The sequence below is a fragment of the Canis aureus genome, chromosome 3, assembly GCF_053574225.1.
Source record: "Canis aureus isolate CA01 chromosome 3, VMU_Caureus_v.1.0, whole genome shotgun sequence".
Classification (NCBI taxonomy): domain Eukaryota; kingdom Metazoa; phylum Chordata; class Mammalia; order Carnivora; family Canidae; genus Canis; species Canis aureus.
Window position 1 is genome coordinate 47,036,313 of NC_135613.1, and position 15,441 is coordinate 47,051,753.

The window sequence follows — 15,441 nt, forward strand, 5'->3', positions numbered from 1 at the left end:
CGTCAAGTGAGCCTCTGCCTGAGGACACTCTGGGGCCTTGGGACTCGGGCTCAGGGCTGAAGAGCTGCTTTCCTGCCCACAGGGGCCGAGCCGAACCCCAGCTGGGAGCACATCCTCTTCACAGCCTGCCACAACCGGCACCTGCAGCTGCCGCGCCCCGGCCGCAGGCTGCACTCGTGGGCGGACGACTGGAAGGCCATTCTGGACAGCAAGCGGCCCCGCTGAGCTGGACTGCACTCTGGGCTTCCCCGCGGGGCCCCTGACCTCAGGGTGCCCGGCTCGGGGCCTGGGGGGCGGGGGGCTCCCTCTCAGATGGCCCAGGCCCCCTGCATGTCTCCCTGCTCTCCCAGCCCTGCCAGGCCTTAAACTGGTCTCGGGGCAGGGCTGGCCCGGGGCCCTGGACGAGACACACGGGTGGCCGGGCGGTGCGGGGTTAGGGCTCCAGACCCAAGACGCCGAGGGGCCGGCAGTCCAACTCCATCCCTCAGGGAAGTCCCGCTGTCACCACCGGGTCTGTGACCCCTTGGCCAGGTGCTCCAGGGTGAGGGCTGCGAGCAGGAGCAGGTGGGAGGAGTCCTCACATTCTGGGCTGTGCAGCCCCTTCCCCCCTGCACCCCGAGCGAACACTCCCCGAGCTCCACGGCCCCCCAGGCTCCGTGCAGGGTGCACAGCACGCTACCCTGCCTTGGGCCGGCTCGGAGGTGTCTCGTTCTCCTGTCCCTGGGGCCCTGCTCAGGGCCCCACACTTGGCAGCCTTGAACATTCGGTGAAGGCCTGCAAAATAAATGCAGTTCATGTGTCGCCCGAGGATGTGGCCCCTCTAGCCCCTGCCCGAGATCCTCTGGCGTCTGACCTCTGGGCACCCAGCTAGCAGCACATCTTGTAAGTACTTGGGTGGCCCCTGCACTGATGAGGGGGGCTGAGGCGGGTGTGGCCTCACTGCCCACTTCACCAAGGGTGCGGCGTGTCAAAGGAGGACTAGGCTGAGATAGGAGCTGGTGGCCAGGTGGCCCCCCACCACATTGACCGATCCCCCTCACTGCATCCTTCCCACGCATGCCCCCCAGGCCTCCGGCTCCTCCTGCCCTACACAGTTCAGAGCAGGGGCCCCCATTCTCTGCTCCTCTCCCACACCGGGTTCCTAATGAGATCTCGGGAGCTGTGTAAAGGGGGCAGGGTGATGTTATTCTCTTGTATTATTTTTGGCTTCTGTTATCTTCAGCCCAGTGGGAAGCGGCAACGTGAACCCATCATTGCCTCCCTAGGTTTTCTTCGAGGCCCTCCCCCTCTCACTTGCTGTTCCCCCATCACTGCCCTGCAGGGAACCTCTAATAGTCCATTTCTGGGGGTGTCCTGGCTGCCTCTGTGACTGGCATGCTTGGGCTGCCCCAGAGGGTAGGGCCAAATGGGAGAAAAGGTGAGGGAAAAGTGCCTGAAGCTCAAGCTGGCTATCCAGATGAGCAAGGAAGGACTGTTTGCTTGGTCAAAGGCAGTTTTCCACGGCGCTGCCTGTGTCAGTTTCTGGATCCCTCCAGGTGGGGCCAGGGCTCTGCGGGTTCGTCCTATGAGGAGTGGATTTGTGGTTGCATCACCTGACCAGGGCAGTGTGGGGGCAAGGGGGGGATCCTGGCCATCCTAGCCTCTGGCTCTGGAGGGAAGTCAGAGCCTGGAGGGCGGGCTCCCCAGCTGCTCCCCAAAGACCCTCAGTCCCTCTATTGCTGCCCAGTCGAGGACACGGCCACTGTCTAAGGGCCAGAAGACCATGTCACCTGCATGGTGTGCTTTTCTTCCTAGGCCTATGTCTTGTGGCCTCCATACCTTGTGGTTGCCAGCCTGGGGTTGCTTGCCCCTGGGCCTTCACACCCTCTCTGAAGAGCCTCCCCTGCCTAGTGGTCATGCATAGATCCCCTAGGATCCCATAGCTTGGGACTGGCACGGCATCGCAGCCTTTGACTTGCTGAGAACCACTCTCCCTGGACTTGACCTTCTGGCTAGGAGCCTCCTCCTGCTGGAGCACCTGCTGCTCTGCTCATGCTGTTGGTGCTAGCTCAAGGCCATGGCAGTGAACCAGACCCAGCCTGGTGCCCTCAAAACAAAAAGCTGCTTCACTCATATCTATTTTGGGGCTTCTTTCTGCTGAGGATGGAAGGTTAATCCCATCAGGTTTTTCTCAGCCACATCTGGTTCCTCCCCAGAGGGTGTCCCAAGCATGGGGTAGGAGGGGGGTGGGGATGTGGGGTGTGTAGATGCAAGGGCGCTCTTCTTCGTGTAGTGATGACAGCGGTGAAGGGATTCCCCCCCTCATCCTCATGCTGGTGTCACTGGACCCATGGGTGCTGGCACCGCTGAGATAGCCTGTTCCCTCAACATTAGCTTTAGGGCCCCACGGATGGTGGACAGGCCACTTCAGCCACAGGAGATAGTTGCTCTGGACAGTGCCCTGCTGGGGGCAGTGAGACTCCTTTGCTCACCTCCTGCAGCCTTTTCCTCCCATGCTCCTGGCCCCTGGTGACCTGCATGGAGCTCTAGGGCCATGGGCATGAGGAGGGGCATGGGAGGGGAGGCCAGGGCACAGAGCACCCTCTCGGGGACTCCCTCCCTCTTGCATCTGCCAGCCCTTGCTGTCTGCTCCCCGCCCGTGGTGGGTCCTGATCCTACACCTGCCCCTCACAGAGCTATGGCAAGGGTGCTGTGCTCCCAGTCTTCCAAAACCTTTCCTTTTAAACTGATGGCCACTGGGAGTTTTAAAGGCCAGTTTAAAAACTCCAAAGCTACAAATTGCTGAATTCATTCTTTATTCATCGAAGATCACTCACCCTGAGGTATAGCACTCACTGCTTCAGCTGCCTAACACGTTTAAAGGAGAAAAAAATAATTGCGGGGGAAAGATTGCTTTAGTCAGTGCTTTGGAATGTGGCCCCACCAGACAAGCCATCCAGAGCTCACTGTAATTACAACCAGCTCTCCAGGATAGGTCTGAGGGCTGCACAAGGGTAAGTGGGGTGGGGCCCTGGCCAGCCTGATGTCCTGGAGAGGTCCCTTCCAGCAGGGGGCATTGACTGAGGTCTGGGTAGAAGAAGGTAGAGCCCTTTCAGCTGAGGGGAGGCAGTGCAAAGGCCCTGGGGCTAGAAGTTCTTGCCAAGAAGCAGCCAGTATAGGAGAGAAGAAGCCCCAGAACTGGAAGCTGAAGAGATGGGGGCGGGGGGAGCTGGGAGGTGGAGCCTGGGCAGGTAACCAGCAAGGAGAGGCTGCCTGCCCGCTGACACTCACTCTGCCGTGGGTGCTGTCAATGCCCTCACTGTGCCAGGAGGGAGGGACACCGCAGCAGCCGATGACAGGACAGCATGGCCTTATGATTTTGTGATGGTGGTGGTCGAAACGGAACACACACAATTGAAATGAAGGTGATTTTCTTCAAAGCCTGAGAAGCATGTTTTGCTTTAGACCCATTGAGTTGAACTACAGGGCAGGAAGTCCCCCTCCCGGTAGGAGAGCCTGCTTGTCCTGCCCTGAGATGAGGTGGCTCTTGGCAAGAGTGGAGATTTACCCCTTTGAAGATACCGGGAATGTTCTGGGTCCTAGGACCAGAACCCCTGGAAGGAGCCATGGGCTCCAGATTAGCTGCGGGTTTCAAGCAAAGAGACTCAGTGTAGTTTCTTTACTCTTTTGAGTCATGGTGTCCCCACTGGGACCCATTCCAATACCACAACCTTAGCAATGATAGTTTCCTTAGTGCTTACCGCATTCCAGGGGCTGATGGGCACGTTCTGTGGCCTCCTAACCACCCTCTTGCGGTCATTTCCACCTGGCTGATGGGGCTGTGGTCTCAGCAGAGTCCGGGGTCCCGACCAAGGCCTTGCCAGGTCAGTGGTGCCACCAGGATTATAGTCCAGGCCACCGTGCTCTGGGGCTTGTGACCAGAGCTCCAATCCAGAGCTTCCTAAGGGCTCAGAGGTCCATGGCTAAAGCTGAGTCAGTGCTCAAGGGATGGGCCTCCACGCGAAGGTGAGTGTCCAGGTACTCAGTCTGCGGCACAACTGAGGGCAGGTCAGAAAGGTTCAGGCCAGAACTGTGCATTGCCTAGAAGTCAGAAGAGTTGGCTGAGCCCAAGGAGAGAGAAGGGGGTAGAAGAGGAGGAGGGGGCGACTGGGGGAGGATGAGGAAGCTCATGGACTCCCCTGTGACCAGGAAGAAGGGGGAACGTAGCAGAGAGCATGCACGACACTTGGTACACGAGCTGTTGCTCCTGACTCCTGGCAGACCTGCCATTGAGGCAAAGCCAGGGGTCCTACTGCCCCAGGGAAAGGCAGGCAGGTGTCTAGAATAAGAAGCCCATGGAGGTGATCAAGAAGGAGGCAATGGCCTGTGTAAGTCCCTGCTAGAGAGAAAGTGGCCTGCTGGCGCTGGGATGAGTGACCACAGCTAGAGCGAGGGGAGTGGGGTTCCTGGGAGGGGACCCCTCAAGTGTGTCAGGGGTGAGAGGGATGTTGGAAATTCCAGCAGCAAACCCAGCTGGTTGAGGAGGCCAGTTTCACAAGCAAGGAGCCTCCAAGCAGGTGAGGCCAAGGTGGTCCCCAAGATCCCGACTCTCCCTCTGTGGTCCCCAAGATCCTGACTCTCCCTCTGACAAATAAATGAATGAATTCAGCATCCCTGCATGCCACCTGTGCAGGGGGATGCAGAAGATGGAGGAGGACCCTGGCTAGGAACTCAGGTGGCCACTGAGGAGGGGCAAAGTGGTCCTTGGGCCGAGGGCTGCAGGGGACCACCCAGTCTGGCTGGGCCGAGAACAGAGCCACATTACCCCAAAGCAGGGGCTCGGTAGTACAAGCATGGCCTCAAGTCATGACCTGTGCCCCAAGCAGGAGGCAGCTCCTGGACTCAGATGTCGTCTTGGCAGGGATGGGAATGAGGGAGACCCTCTGAAGAGCAAGAGGTGATATCAGCCCCTCTAGGGAGGGAAGGCTTAGAGTTAAATGCTTCTTGAAAAAGCCTGAGTTGGAGACCAAAGACCATTTTAGGTGGAAAGAGGCTGAGTTAGTTTGTTGACAATTAAAAAAATAGTTATCCGTTAACAAACACATATCTGCATATCTGTAGAGTTTTAGCCTAGTATTTGGTTTTTCACAACCTGCCCAGGAAGTGGGGCTTAGAAAGGTTGACCAGCCCTGGGCCACCCAGTGGGCAGAGATGGGCTCTGAGCTCCGCCCCAGAGCCTGCAGGGAAGATCCGGAGGGAGGCTGGCCATGCCTGGGAGGGCCTGGGAACCGGGAGTCTGGAGAGTGGCTTTGCCGCCAGCTTGTCGTGGGACCTCTGCGAAGCCGCTTCTCTCAGCCTGTTTGCAGAGTGGTCAGCTTCCGTGATTGCAGGAGATAGGGCTGCGGGAAATAAGGACATTTATTCCACGGTGTTGCTGCTCCCTGGAGGAAGCTGACTTGCTCTGTGAAACATGGTGGTGAAATCGGTGGTGGGGCACCCCCACTGGGATCCCACGGGTGGGCTCTGGAGGATCTGATGGGAACCAGGGGCACTTGTCCCGGCCTGGCCACCAGGTGGCAGCACAGCCCACTCTTGAAATTGTGTGTGGGGGGCAGGTGGGGTGCGGGTGGAGTCCGGGATGCAAGTGATGAGTGAGGGTACAGGCAGGCAGTTGCAGGGAAAGAAGAAAGGGCCAAATTCTCTAAGCTCCCTTCTGGCCCTCCTGGACCGGCTTTTCTTGCCCCTTCCTCCCAGGTTGTTGTGGACAAGGTGGGGCCCTGAGTGTCTGACAGGCCAAGGACCTGTGTGTGTCCAGCTTGCCCAGTGGGCAGGAAACCCTGTTTCTAGCCACAAACCTCAAACCAGCCACCCTCAACAACTTCAGAGGATCCGAAGGGAAAAGACCTCCTTCCGAGTCAGGAATTTGTGCAGGTCCCAGGGCAGCCTCGGCCTGTACTCAGCATGTCCCAGGTTCCCTGAGGGTAAGGTGGAGGGACTCCAGCCCTCAAGGAAGACCCTTCCTGACCTGCCCCTGCCCACATCCCTCGGATACCCTGGACTTTTTTGTGGCTCCTTGAATGCATCTTACCTGTGTCTTCACACGTTTCCTGCTCTTTTCCAGAGAGCTTTCCTGCCAACCCTGACTGCCAATCTCCTGGTGGGGAGGCAGGCTGCTGTCTTTCCAGGCCTTGCAGCATCTGTGGGAATGAAGGGCTGGTTCAAGGTGGCTGCATTTGCAGTGTGTGTGTGTGTATGTGTGTGTGTGTGAGAGAGAGAGAGAGAGAGAGAGAAGAAGGTGTGAGCAGGGGACAGAGGGAGAGGGAGAGAGAATTTTAAGCAGGCTCATGCTCAGTGCAGAGCCCAAAGCAGGGCTTGATCCCACAGCCCAGAGACCATGACCTGAGTTGAAGTCAAGAGCCGGATGCTTAACTGAGCCCCTTAGGTGCCCTAAATTTGCAGGTTTTCATCCAGAGTTGCCCATGCCTGGTGGCCAGGCCTCAGAGATGAAGATGCCAGCCCAAGTTCCAGAATTACAACTCTCTAAAGAGTCTGGGGCCTCTGACAAAATGACTCTTATGGATACAAATGCATAGAAGTAGGAACCAAATCACCTGTCCAGTGAACACCTCAGTCTTGTTGGCAATTTGGATGAAATTCTTAAAATCCTGGGTTAGAGTCCATGAAGCTGGTTTGGAAGCAGAGGCGGGGACCTAAAAGAAGACCGAAATGATGTGGGTACTTAAGATGTAGAGGCTGGAAGAGAAGTGGGGCTGAGGAGGTGCAGCCTGTGATGTGAAGGGTGCTCCACTCGATTCTGCAGCATCCTCCCTGGCTGGGATCCTCTTTTGCAAGCGCAGGTAACAGGTGGATACAGGCTGTGGTGTGGGAGCTGCAGTTTACACAGATGACCACGGGATGGCGCCAGAGGACCAGGCCTGGCCGCTCGTGCCTCCCTGCTGCTCCCCCCCCCCCACCTCCCCCCCCATCGCCCTCCCCACTGGTCTGCCTCCTGGACCAGACCTGCCCCATATTCTGGTCCCATACTGGTATTCCCAGCTACCAGCGTCTCTTTCTGACCCCCTGTATGTTCGCAGGTGTGGTCAGTCTCCTTAGAGCCCGGGCTGGGCACAGAGGGGACCTCAGCTACTGATGACTGAGTAGATGGGTGAACAGCGTCAGCTGTGACCCTCACCTGAAGGAGCACAGTGCTGTGGGAGCAGTTCTAGCTCCTGGGAGAGAGTAGGAGGGAGGCCGTGGGCCCTGGTGGCCGGGCTAGGGGAGGATGCAGGCGCTGAAAGACATTATGGGCCGCTGTCCTCATGGAGATGCCACTGCTGTGGAGTCCCCTCTGTGCTTCCTGCCTTCCCTCCTTCACAAGGCACCCCATGCAAGCCAGAGGTGCAAGCTGGAGTCATGAGGCTGTTCCATTCGCTAACAGCATCTTTTCAGGGGAACTTTTACATCTGCCCACTCAAGTGCAGAGCAGAGCTTTTGGATGAACGTGCTCATTCCTGTGTGTGCTGGAGGATTTGTCTTCACTCCCTCCACAACCCAGGCCTGTCCACACATTGGAGTTATTTCCTGGCCACTGATGGCACTTGAGTCCCTGGCCTCTGGCTCTGAACATGGTTTATCATTGTTTGCTCATTATTCCCAGCCTTGACCTTGTCCTGTTCTCCCATCCCGCCCCACTCCCACAGCTTGCAATTCCCCCCCTTTCCTGTCCGTTCATTTCAGCCCTGCTCCCCACTGCCATCCCCCAGAAAGTTCTCACAGACTGCCCCAGGCCCCTGGGACACCTCCCTCTTCTGAGCTGCTTGGCACTAATGGCACTAACTGCCTGAACCAGGGCCTTCATGACTAAGCTCTAGGGAGGCCTTTCCCATCTAGTAGTAGTTGAAAGAGTTGGAAGGGGGAAGGATCCAGCACTTGCTGAGTGTATTCCAGACACTTTATCATGTCACTAATCTTCTCACATGACTATAAAGTAAGACAAGGATAAACTAGTTTTAATTTTGTGAAAATTGAAGCTGAGAAAGTGGAGCCTCAGTTCCATCCAGCTCGGTTCCATCCAGCTCCATGCCATTCCTGCCCCGCAGAGCTGCTGCTCAGAGTTGAAAACTCCCACAGCACACAAACGTGGAGGGTCAAGTGGCAGCTGACTCACAATGAAACCTCTGTACAATGTCCCAAATCTCAACTACGTGAAAAATAGGAATGGGAATGGTGCTGCTGATGAACCAGAAACTGCCTAACACCTTAAGGGTGGAGGGTAGCTGGCCTCATGAGAGAGGGGTGGCCAGAGGCCCTGGAGGAGGGGTTCTAGGGACTCAAGAGGGCCTGGGCTTCTGGCAGAGCAACTGCTTATAGAGCACCTCAGTGGGAGCCAGCAGGTGAGCTGAACCCCCATCCCTGCCACCCATGTGTATGTGCCACTCACGCACACACGTGGGTCAAGCAGAGAACACAGGTACCTGTGTTTGGGGGGAGCGGGGAGGAGCAAGTGTGGGTGCTATAGTTGAAGAGGTAGGCAGTGTCCCCGAAAGCTGGCAACACCCAGGAAGAATGGAGAGCCCCGTGCACAGAGCACTAGGGATTGCACAGTGGTACATTCTATTCCCCCAAAATGAGTGAAGGCAGACTGTGGGAAACTGATTTGGTGCCTGTGGCTAGAATGAAACTCAGATACAAGGATGAACCCCATGAATCATGGCCTCAAACTCCAAGGGAGTTATGTCACCAGAACAATTTAGAATAGGTGTGGTCAATATCCTTAGAGAGCTGTAGTAGAATATTGGGCCCTCGAAAACATAAACTAGAGAATTTGGAAAACTAAAATCTAGTCATGGAAAAACAATAAATACGCTGAATAGTAGAGTGGACATAGCTGAAGAGCAAATAGTGAGTTAGAAGATTAAGTTGAGGACTGTTAGATTGCAACGCTAAAAGGATAAAGAGATGGAAGGGACAAGATAAAAGTGAGGAGATACAAAGAATGAAATTTTGCTTCCTAGCCCAAAAGAAGACAAATGTGGGGGAGAAATTGTCCAGGATTGAGGCTGTGTCCTAGAACTCTGAGTAAAATAGGTCACCAGTGCCAGGCAGGATGAATGGAAAGAGATACACTACTGGACAGAGTATTGACATTTTAGAAATTTGATAACAAATTCTAAATTCTAGACAGAAACCAGGCTACTTGCAAACTACATACTGCTAGAAGCAAGAAGAAAATGAAGTAATTGTCTTCAAAATCTAAGGGAAAACAATTTCAAACAATTCTATACCCAGCTAAATGTAAGAATAAAACCACATCCTGAAGACATGTGATTTCTTGTAATGTTTAGTGTTGAAAAAAATTCCCTTTTGAAAATAATGCTAATTGATATACTCCAGCAAGAAGAAAAAATAATCCAAGAAATGAAATACAAGAACCAATAAAATATATTAATTCTAAATAAGTGTTGGTTGTGTAACAATCTGGAGCTAAAATCACAGATATCAACAAGGGAGTTAAGGAGTTATGGAACGGAGGAGAGTAAAAGTATGTTAAAACTTTTGTTTTATATTTATATTTATATGTTATATTTATATATTTTAATATATATTATGTTTATATAAATTTATATTTATTAAAACTATATGTTTGGGGGGAGGGTGGATATAGATTCTGATTAATTCTAGTACTTGTATAATAAGACTTAAGTATGTGCATGAAAATATTGAGGGAAATCTCCACAAAAATAGAAATAGAATATATAACTTGTAAGCTATTAGAAGGAAAAACTGAAATGGAAAAAGTGAAATCCAAAAAATATGTGGAAAAAGGAAAAAACAAAACATAAATAGAATACAGAAGTAATATCAGGAGTAAGTCCAAAGATTTCAATAATTGCAATAGATGTGAATGGGTTAAAATGTGGAGAAAAATCTCCATAGATGAGACCCACAATCCTGTCTTTAAGGAACACACATAAATGGTAACAACTCAGGAAGGTTCTAAATAGAATAGAGGGACACTTGGGTGGCTCAGCGGTTGAGCATCTGCCTTCAGCTCAGGGTGTGATCCCGGAGTTCCAGGATCAAGTCCCGTATCCGGCTCCCTACATGGAGCCTGCTTATTCCTCTGCTAGTGTCTCTGCCTCTGTCTCTCTCTATGTCTCTCTTGAATAAATAAATAAAATCTTAAGAAAAGAAAAAAGAAAAGAGAAAAAGAGCAATGGCAAAGTTGTTGATTGTTAGACCAAGTTCAAGAGCCTTGCTCCCCAGTGGGAGTAAGGGGAATAGGAAAAAGCAGGATAGCTATGAGAGATGACATTTGGAAGGCAGGGCTAGGGGGCTGGGAGAGTGGGGACAAGATGGCAAAAGGAGGCCTCTTCTGGCTGAGGAGGTGAGAGCTGGGAGGGATTGTCTCCCAAGTGCAGGGAAGGCATGTATGTAGCGGGTGAGTCTGGGCTTGCCGACGGTTACCGAGTGCCAAGCATCTCCCAAGTGGTATATATGAATTATCTAATCCTTGAGGTGTGTGCTATCAATACATCCATTTTGCAGATGGAAAACCCAGGATGTACCCAGGGATAGTGAATCCTAGCAGCGTCGGGATTTGAACTTGGGTCCATCTGATGCCAATTCTGCTCTTAACCTCTAAACCATATGAAGAACATAAATCACCATAAACAGGTGCTCTTAACCCTGCTCTGGGTGCCCTACTAGGGAGATGGTCTGTCAGTTTTATCCGACTTTTTAAAAAAGATTTTATCTATTTAATCATGAGAGACACACAGAGAGAGAGGCAGAGACACAGGCAGAGGGAGAAGCAGGCTCCACGCAGGGAGCCTGATATGGGACTTGATCCCGGGATTCCAGGATCACACCCTGGACTGAGGGCAGGTGCTAAACCGCTGAGCCATCCAGGGATCCCCTTATCTGACTTTTAAAGAAGTCTATGATCCAGGAAATATTAAGAATCCCCGACTCACATTGGGTTACCGTCCAGAATTAGAAAGGAGGGACTCTGAGAGCCTGGCGGGGGTGGGGTGGTGGTGGTGCTGGCCTCACAGCCCCTGGGGCCACCGGCAGCCTGGGCAAGAGGTCCTGGGATATAGACTGTGCCAGCCATTCTGACAGTCCCATGAGTCAGGACAGGAGGACATGTGGTTCCACCCAGGTTCTCAGAGAAAGAAGAGACAGACTCTCTGAGAACACCTCTGTAGTCCAACCCTGCCATCGCAGATAGGGCCTCTGAAGCCCCAGTCACCCATGGCCCTACAGCTGGTTGGTGGCCGATGGTCGCAGCCAGGGAGTGGTCAACACCCTCCCATCTCACTGCCCTGACCTCGATGACCCAGCCTCTCCTCCCACGGTGTGATGTCCAGGACTGAAGGAAGAGCCCAGTTCTACAGGGAACCTGTGAGGTGGCAAAGGGACCAGAAGAAGCTGTCCGCCTGTGGCCAAATGAATTGATTTTTTAAAATTGTGGTAACGTACATGTAAAACTTACCACTTTAACCATTAAAAATGCACAATTCAGTAGCCAGTAAGTACATTTGCCATGCTGTGCAACCAGCACCACCAGCTAGTTCCAGAACTTTCTCATCAGCCCAAAGCCATTTGCCGGCACTCTCCTCCCTCAGTCCCCAGAAACCACCAATCTACTTTCCGTCAGTGCATTTGCCAATTCTGGAGATTTCATGTGAATAGAATCCAACAATGGCATTCCATTGTTCCACAGCCAGCTTCTCTCCCTTAACGTGGTTCGTCCACGTGGTAGCATCCAGGTTCATTCCGTTTTATGACCTAATAATATTCCATTGTGTGGACGGATTACATTTTAATGTTTACCATTCAGCTGTTGAAGGACACCTGGGTTGTTTCCATCTTTCGGTGATTGTGAAGAGTGCTGCTATGCACACTGATGTACAAGTTTTTGTTTGAGCACCTGCTCTCAGTTCTTTTGGGTGCATACCTAGGAGTGAAGTTGCTGAGTCATCTGGCAATTCATGCTTAACTTGTAGAGGAACCTCCAAACTAATGTCCACAACAGACTGGATTGTTCCTGGCCTTAGCTTCTCTCAGCACCCTCTTTCTTGGGCAGCTTCCCGCCACCCCCTGCTGCCGCACCTGCTCTCCTGGGTTCCAGACCCATCGCCCGTGCCTGCATGACCCCTCACACCTCCCAATGCCTGTGCTTTGCCCCTGTTTTCTGCCATTCTCTGTCCCTGGAGCATGGGTCCCAGCGGGTGACAAGCCCCAGCCTCAGGCTGGCCCCTGGGCCACAGGTCACAAGGGTAGGGGTGCTACACCTACTGTGTGCTGCTGGTCTAACTATACCTGATGTCCCACTTCATCCACCGCAAGCCCTGAGGCAGATACTGGTATTGTCCCATTTGTGGATGTGGAAACCAAGGCTCAGAGAGGTTCAGCCACTTGCCCAAGACCACACAGCCGGTAAGTGGTGGAGTGTGGGCTTAAAACAGTCTGTCTCCTCAGGGGTTAAGACTTGAGGCTCCTGGGAAGAGCCCACGACCCCTCAGACTTTTGGAAAGGAAGTTCAGAGATGAGGTCATGGGCTCCAGCAGATAGATGTAGGAGAGATGGTGGCTCTGGGGAGAAGTGCCTCTCTCGGGGGGTGAGGTCAGAGTGAGGGTCCTCTCAGGGGGTGGCGGTCATCAGATCCCACATTTCCTGGCTGCTGTGGCCCTCAGGGGCCTGCTGAGTCCTGGGGGAGTTGACAGACAGTCGAGAGATGATGATTTTGCTCCAGTGGGACCAGAACCCAACATGCGGTTTCTCCGTGCCACGGCTTGTATCACCACTGGCAGGCTGCGAGGGAAGGGGACACCCCAAGGCAGAGTATAGTCCTCAGCCCATCAAGGACCCAGGCGGGTGGTCTCCCGGCTCTAGCCATCGGAAGCTCTTCCCCACTGGAGTCTCTGGAAAACAGTTTCTGGATCCAGGAAGCTGAAGATCAGCTCCCCGATGGTGGAGACCTGGATGAGTACCTGTTGCTTTATGGAGTCCACAAGAGGGAGAGAGGAGGGTGGCGGCGGGGTGTTTAGCCTGGGACAGGAAGGAGGAGCAGGAGTTAGCGAGGCAGGGGAAGGGGAGGGCCCAGGGGGAAGGGATAATGTGTGAAGGCCCCGGGGCCGGAGGGGCATCACAGCCTGGGGGGGTGCTGAAGCCAGCCCACCTGATGGCTAGTGTAGACAGCACCCCAAGCACGTGGGGGAGGAGGCGGAGGCGGGCAGAGACTCTACCCCGCCCCTACCTGGTGGCCTTAGCTTGTTCTGACACCTTCGCCATCAGCCTCCTGTCACAGTGACCTGCCTACACCCTACCCCCTGGGTGACTTTCAATGTCCTCTAGATCAGACTTTCTTAGCCTCATCTGTACCTGCCACAGGGACTGGTTGGCACCTGGTGAGTGTGCACAGGACCCATAAATAAATATATGTTCGAATTAACTGACCCATCTCACAGAGAGAGCAAAAACTAGGGTTAGGTGAGGGTGAGGAACCTGTGTCCCTGCTGAAACCCTGAATCCTGGGGAGGGGCAGGGCAGCCCCCTGGTGGGGCTTCCAGACGGCAAAGGGTGTCTTTAAAGGAGCCAGATGGGGAGGAAGAGAAAACAGGCCTCCACAGCTCTCCTGGGATGTGAAGCACCTTCTTGAAAACTTGGAAGGCTCCCTGGAAAAGTCGATCCCAAGGTAGCTGGCTCCTCTTGCCCCACTGGGCTTGTGACCCACTCTCTCTGGGACCCAGGTCATTCCCTCTCAGGCAGGGGCTCCTCTCCTCCGGTTTGCAGGCCTGGGAGGGAGCAACAGGAAGTGGGAAGAAGGCAGCGGCCTTGCTCAGGGACACTGGTTAATTCATCGGGCTTTGCTGCTTTCCGCAGCTCTGCACCCTCTAGCTGAATATTCAGGCTGGCTCCTGGCTTAGCCCTGCCTGCGTCTGTGCAGCTCTATTTTTACAGCCCTGGTGATGGCTGATGAAAACATTTAAAAAGACACAAAAATTAAAAAATTTAAAAGTCGGGTGCCAGCTGTTCTGTTTAGAAAAGCAGCATGACATCTGCGTTCTGTCTCACGGAAGTGCATGGTATCCTCACCCCCAGCCCACACCCTGAGGCCCAGGGGCTTGGGACAGCTGGCTCAAGCCCCCATGTTTGCCACTCACCCTCTGCATGACCTTAGGCAAGCCCCTTCCTGTCCTGTGCCTCAGTTTCCACTATGTGATAAAGAGAAATCTGGACAAGTTGATCCTGGCTTGAATTTGGGTGATTCAAGAACAGTTTCCCTGCAGGAGCCAGGTGTGATGAGGAAGCAGCTCCTTTTCTGTTCCAACATCCCCTCCTTCTCCATCCCTTTGACTAATTCCCCTGAAAAAGTTCTACTTTTTAACCTGGAGGAAGGGTCCTGCCAGGATCCTTGCAGTGGGTTGGGAGGCTGTAGGAACAGGGGTTCTAGTCTTGACTGTGCAACTCACTTGCAGTGTGACACCTACACATGTAATCTTTTGGGTCTGTTTCCATATATGTCAAAAGGAGGAGGCGGGTAACAATGCCCAACCTGCTTGCCTCACACAGCAGTGGTCGGAATCCAATGTCACAAAAAGTGTATGTAGTTGATGATACTCAGGGTCCCTTCAATGTCACCAATTTTCATGTACTCCAGTCCAGATATTAACTGAGCGCTTCAGGTGCTGGAACATTCATAGTAGTGACACACGGGGTGGGGGCAGCTACCGGGCGAGGTGATTTCTGAGCTAGCCTGGTGAGGAGCAGTATTGCCTCTCAGTTCCCCTGGGGGCAGAATGGCCAGGATGGGACGAGGATACACCCCCGTGACCTCCTCCCTGGCGGAATGTGGTGGCCACACCAAAATCTCTCTCCTATGTGGTCTCTGCAATGTGACCTCACCTCTCCCCTTGAATCTGGGTGAACGTGAACTCACCTCGGAGCAATAGAACGTGCAAAGAAGGCAACCTGAAGCTTAGGATAGCAAGGCAATGTGGTTTCCACTTCCTTCGTGGGAATGCCATGGAATCAGTGCTGCCGTCTGAGGCCCTTGCCATGCGGTGAGGCAGCCCAGCCAGCCCTCTCCCCAAGCTCTGAGCTCACACCAAAAGAGGTGCCCAGGGTGCCCCCAACCCCTCAGGACTGCAACTGCATTCAGACTGCCCAGGAGAGGACTCCTGAAACTCCTCCCAGAAATCATGAGCAACAATAGTGTTGTTGTCTCTCTCATTCACTAACTCTCGGGGGACCATAGTAGCTGGTTCACAGGTGGTGAGTGCAGAGTGGACAGCAAGTTCTCCTTCAGAAATCTCAGGGAAAGACCATGGTCCAGAGCCAGAGTGGTGGCTTTGGCAAAGCATAGCTGTGGACCGTTTGCTGAGCTGGCTTCTCTGGGGGCTCCGAGAGCCTCTTCTGTCAAGTGAGTGATGGCAAGATGATAGCTGTGATCAG

At 53.6% G+C, this 15,441-nt stretch overlaps 1 protein-coding gene and 1 long non-coding RNA gene across 7 annotated transcripts in view; one reads left to right on the forward strand and one right to left on the reverse strand.

The window, feature by feature from the left end:
• NT5M (5',3'-nucleotidase, mitochondrial) overlaps positions 1-9,301 on the forward strand; it is a 45,729-nt gene extending 36,428 nt beyond the window's left edge. For 2 of the 4 annotated variants that reach the window (XM_077892337.1, XM_077892338.1), the window contains exon 4: positions 83-9,301. In XM_077892337.1, the coding sequence (XP_077748463.1) occupies positions 83-871 (789 nt within the window). In that variant the 3' untranslated portion in view covers positions 872-9,301. The remainder of the gene's footprint in view (positions 1-82) is intronic. The other 2 variants (XM_077892339.1, XM_077892340.1) reach the window with 1 other exon arrangement.
• LOC144310798 (uncharacterized) lies at positions 4,592-14,461 on the reverse strand. 3 transcript variants are annotated; one of them, XR_013376466.1, is made up of 6 exons: positions 14,151-14,461; positions 12,307-13,035; positions 11,477-11,941; positions 6,591-6,689; positions 6,068-6,176; positions 4,592-5,378 (listed from the first exon to the last, which is right to left on the reverse strand). It is a non-coding gene; the product is annotated as an uncharacterized LOC144310798 (long non-coding RNA). The 3 variants fall into 3 exon arrangements; XR_013376468.1 differs by lacking the exon at positions 11,477-11,941; XR_013376467.1 differs by lacking the exons at positions 11,477-11,941; positions 12,307-13,035.
• Between the last annotated feature and the right edge of the window lie 980 nt (positions 14,462-15,441).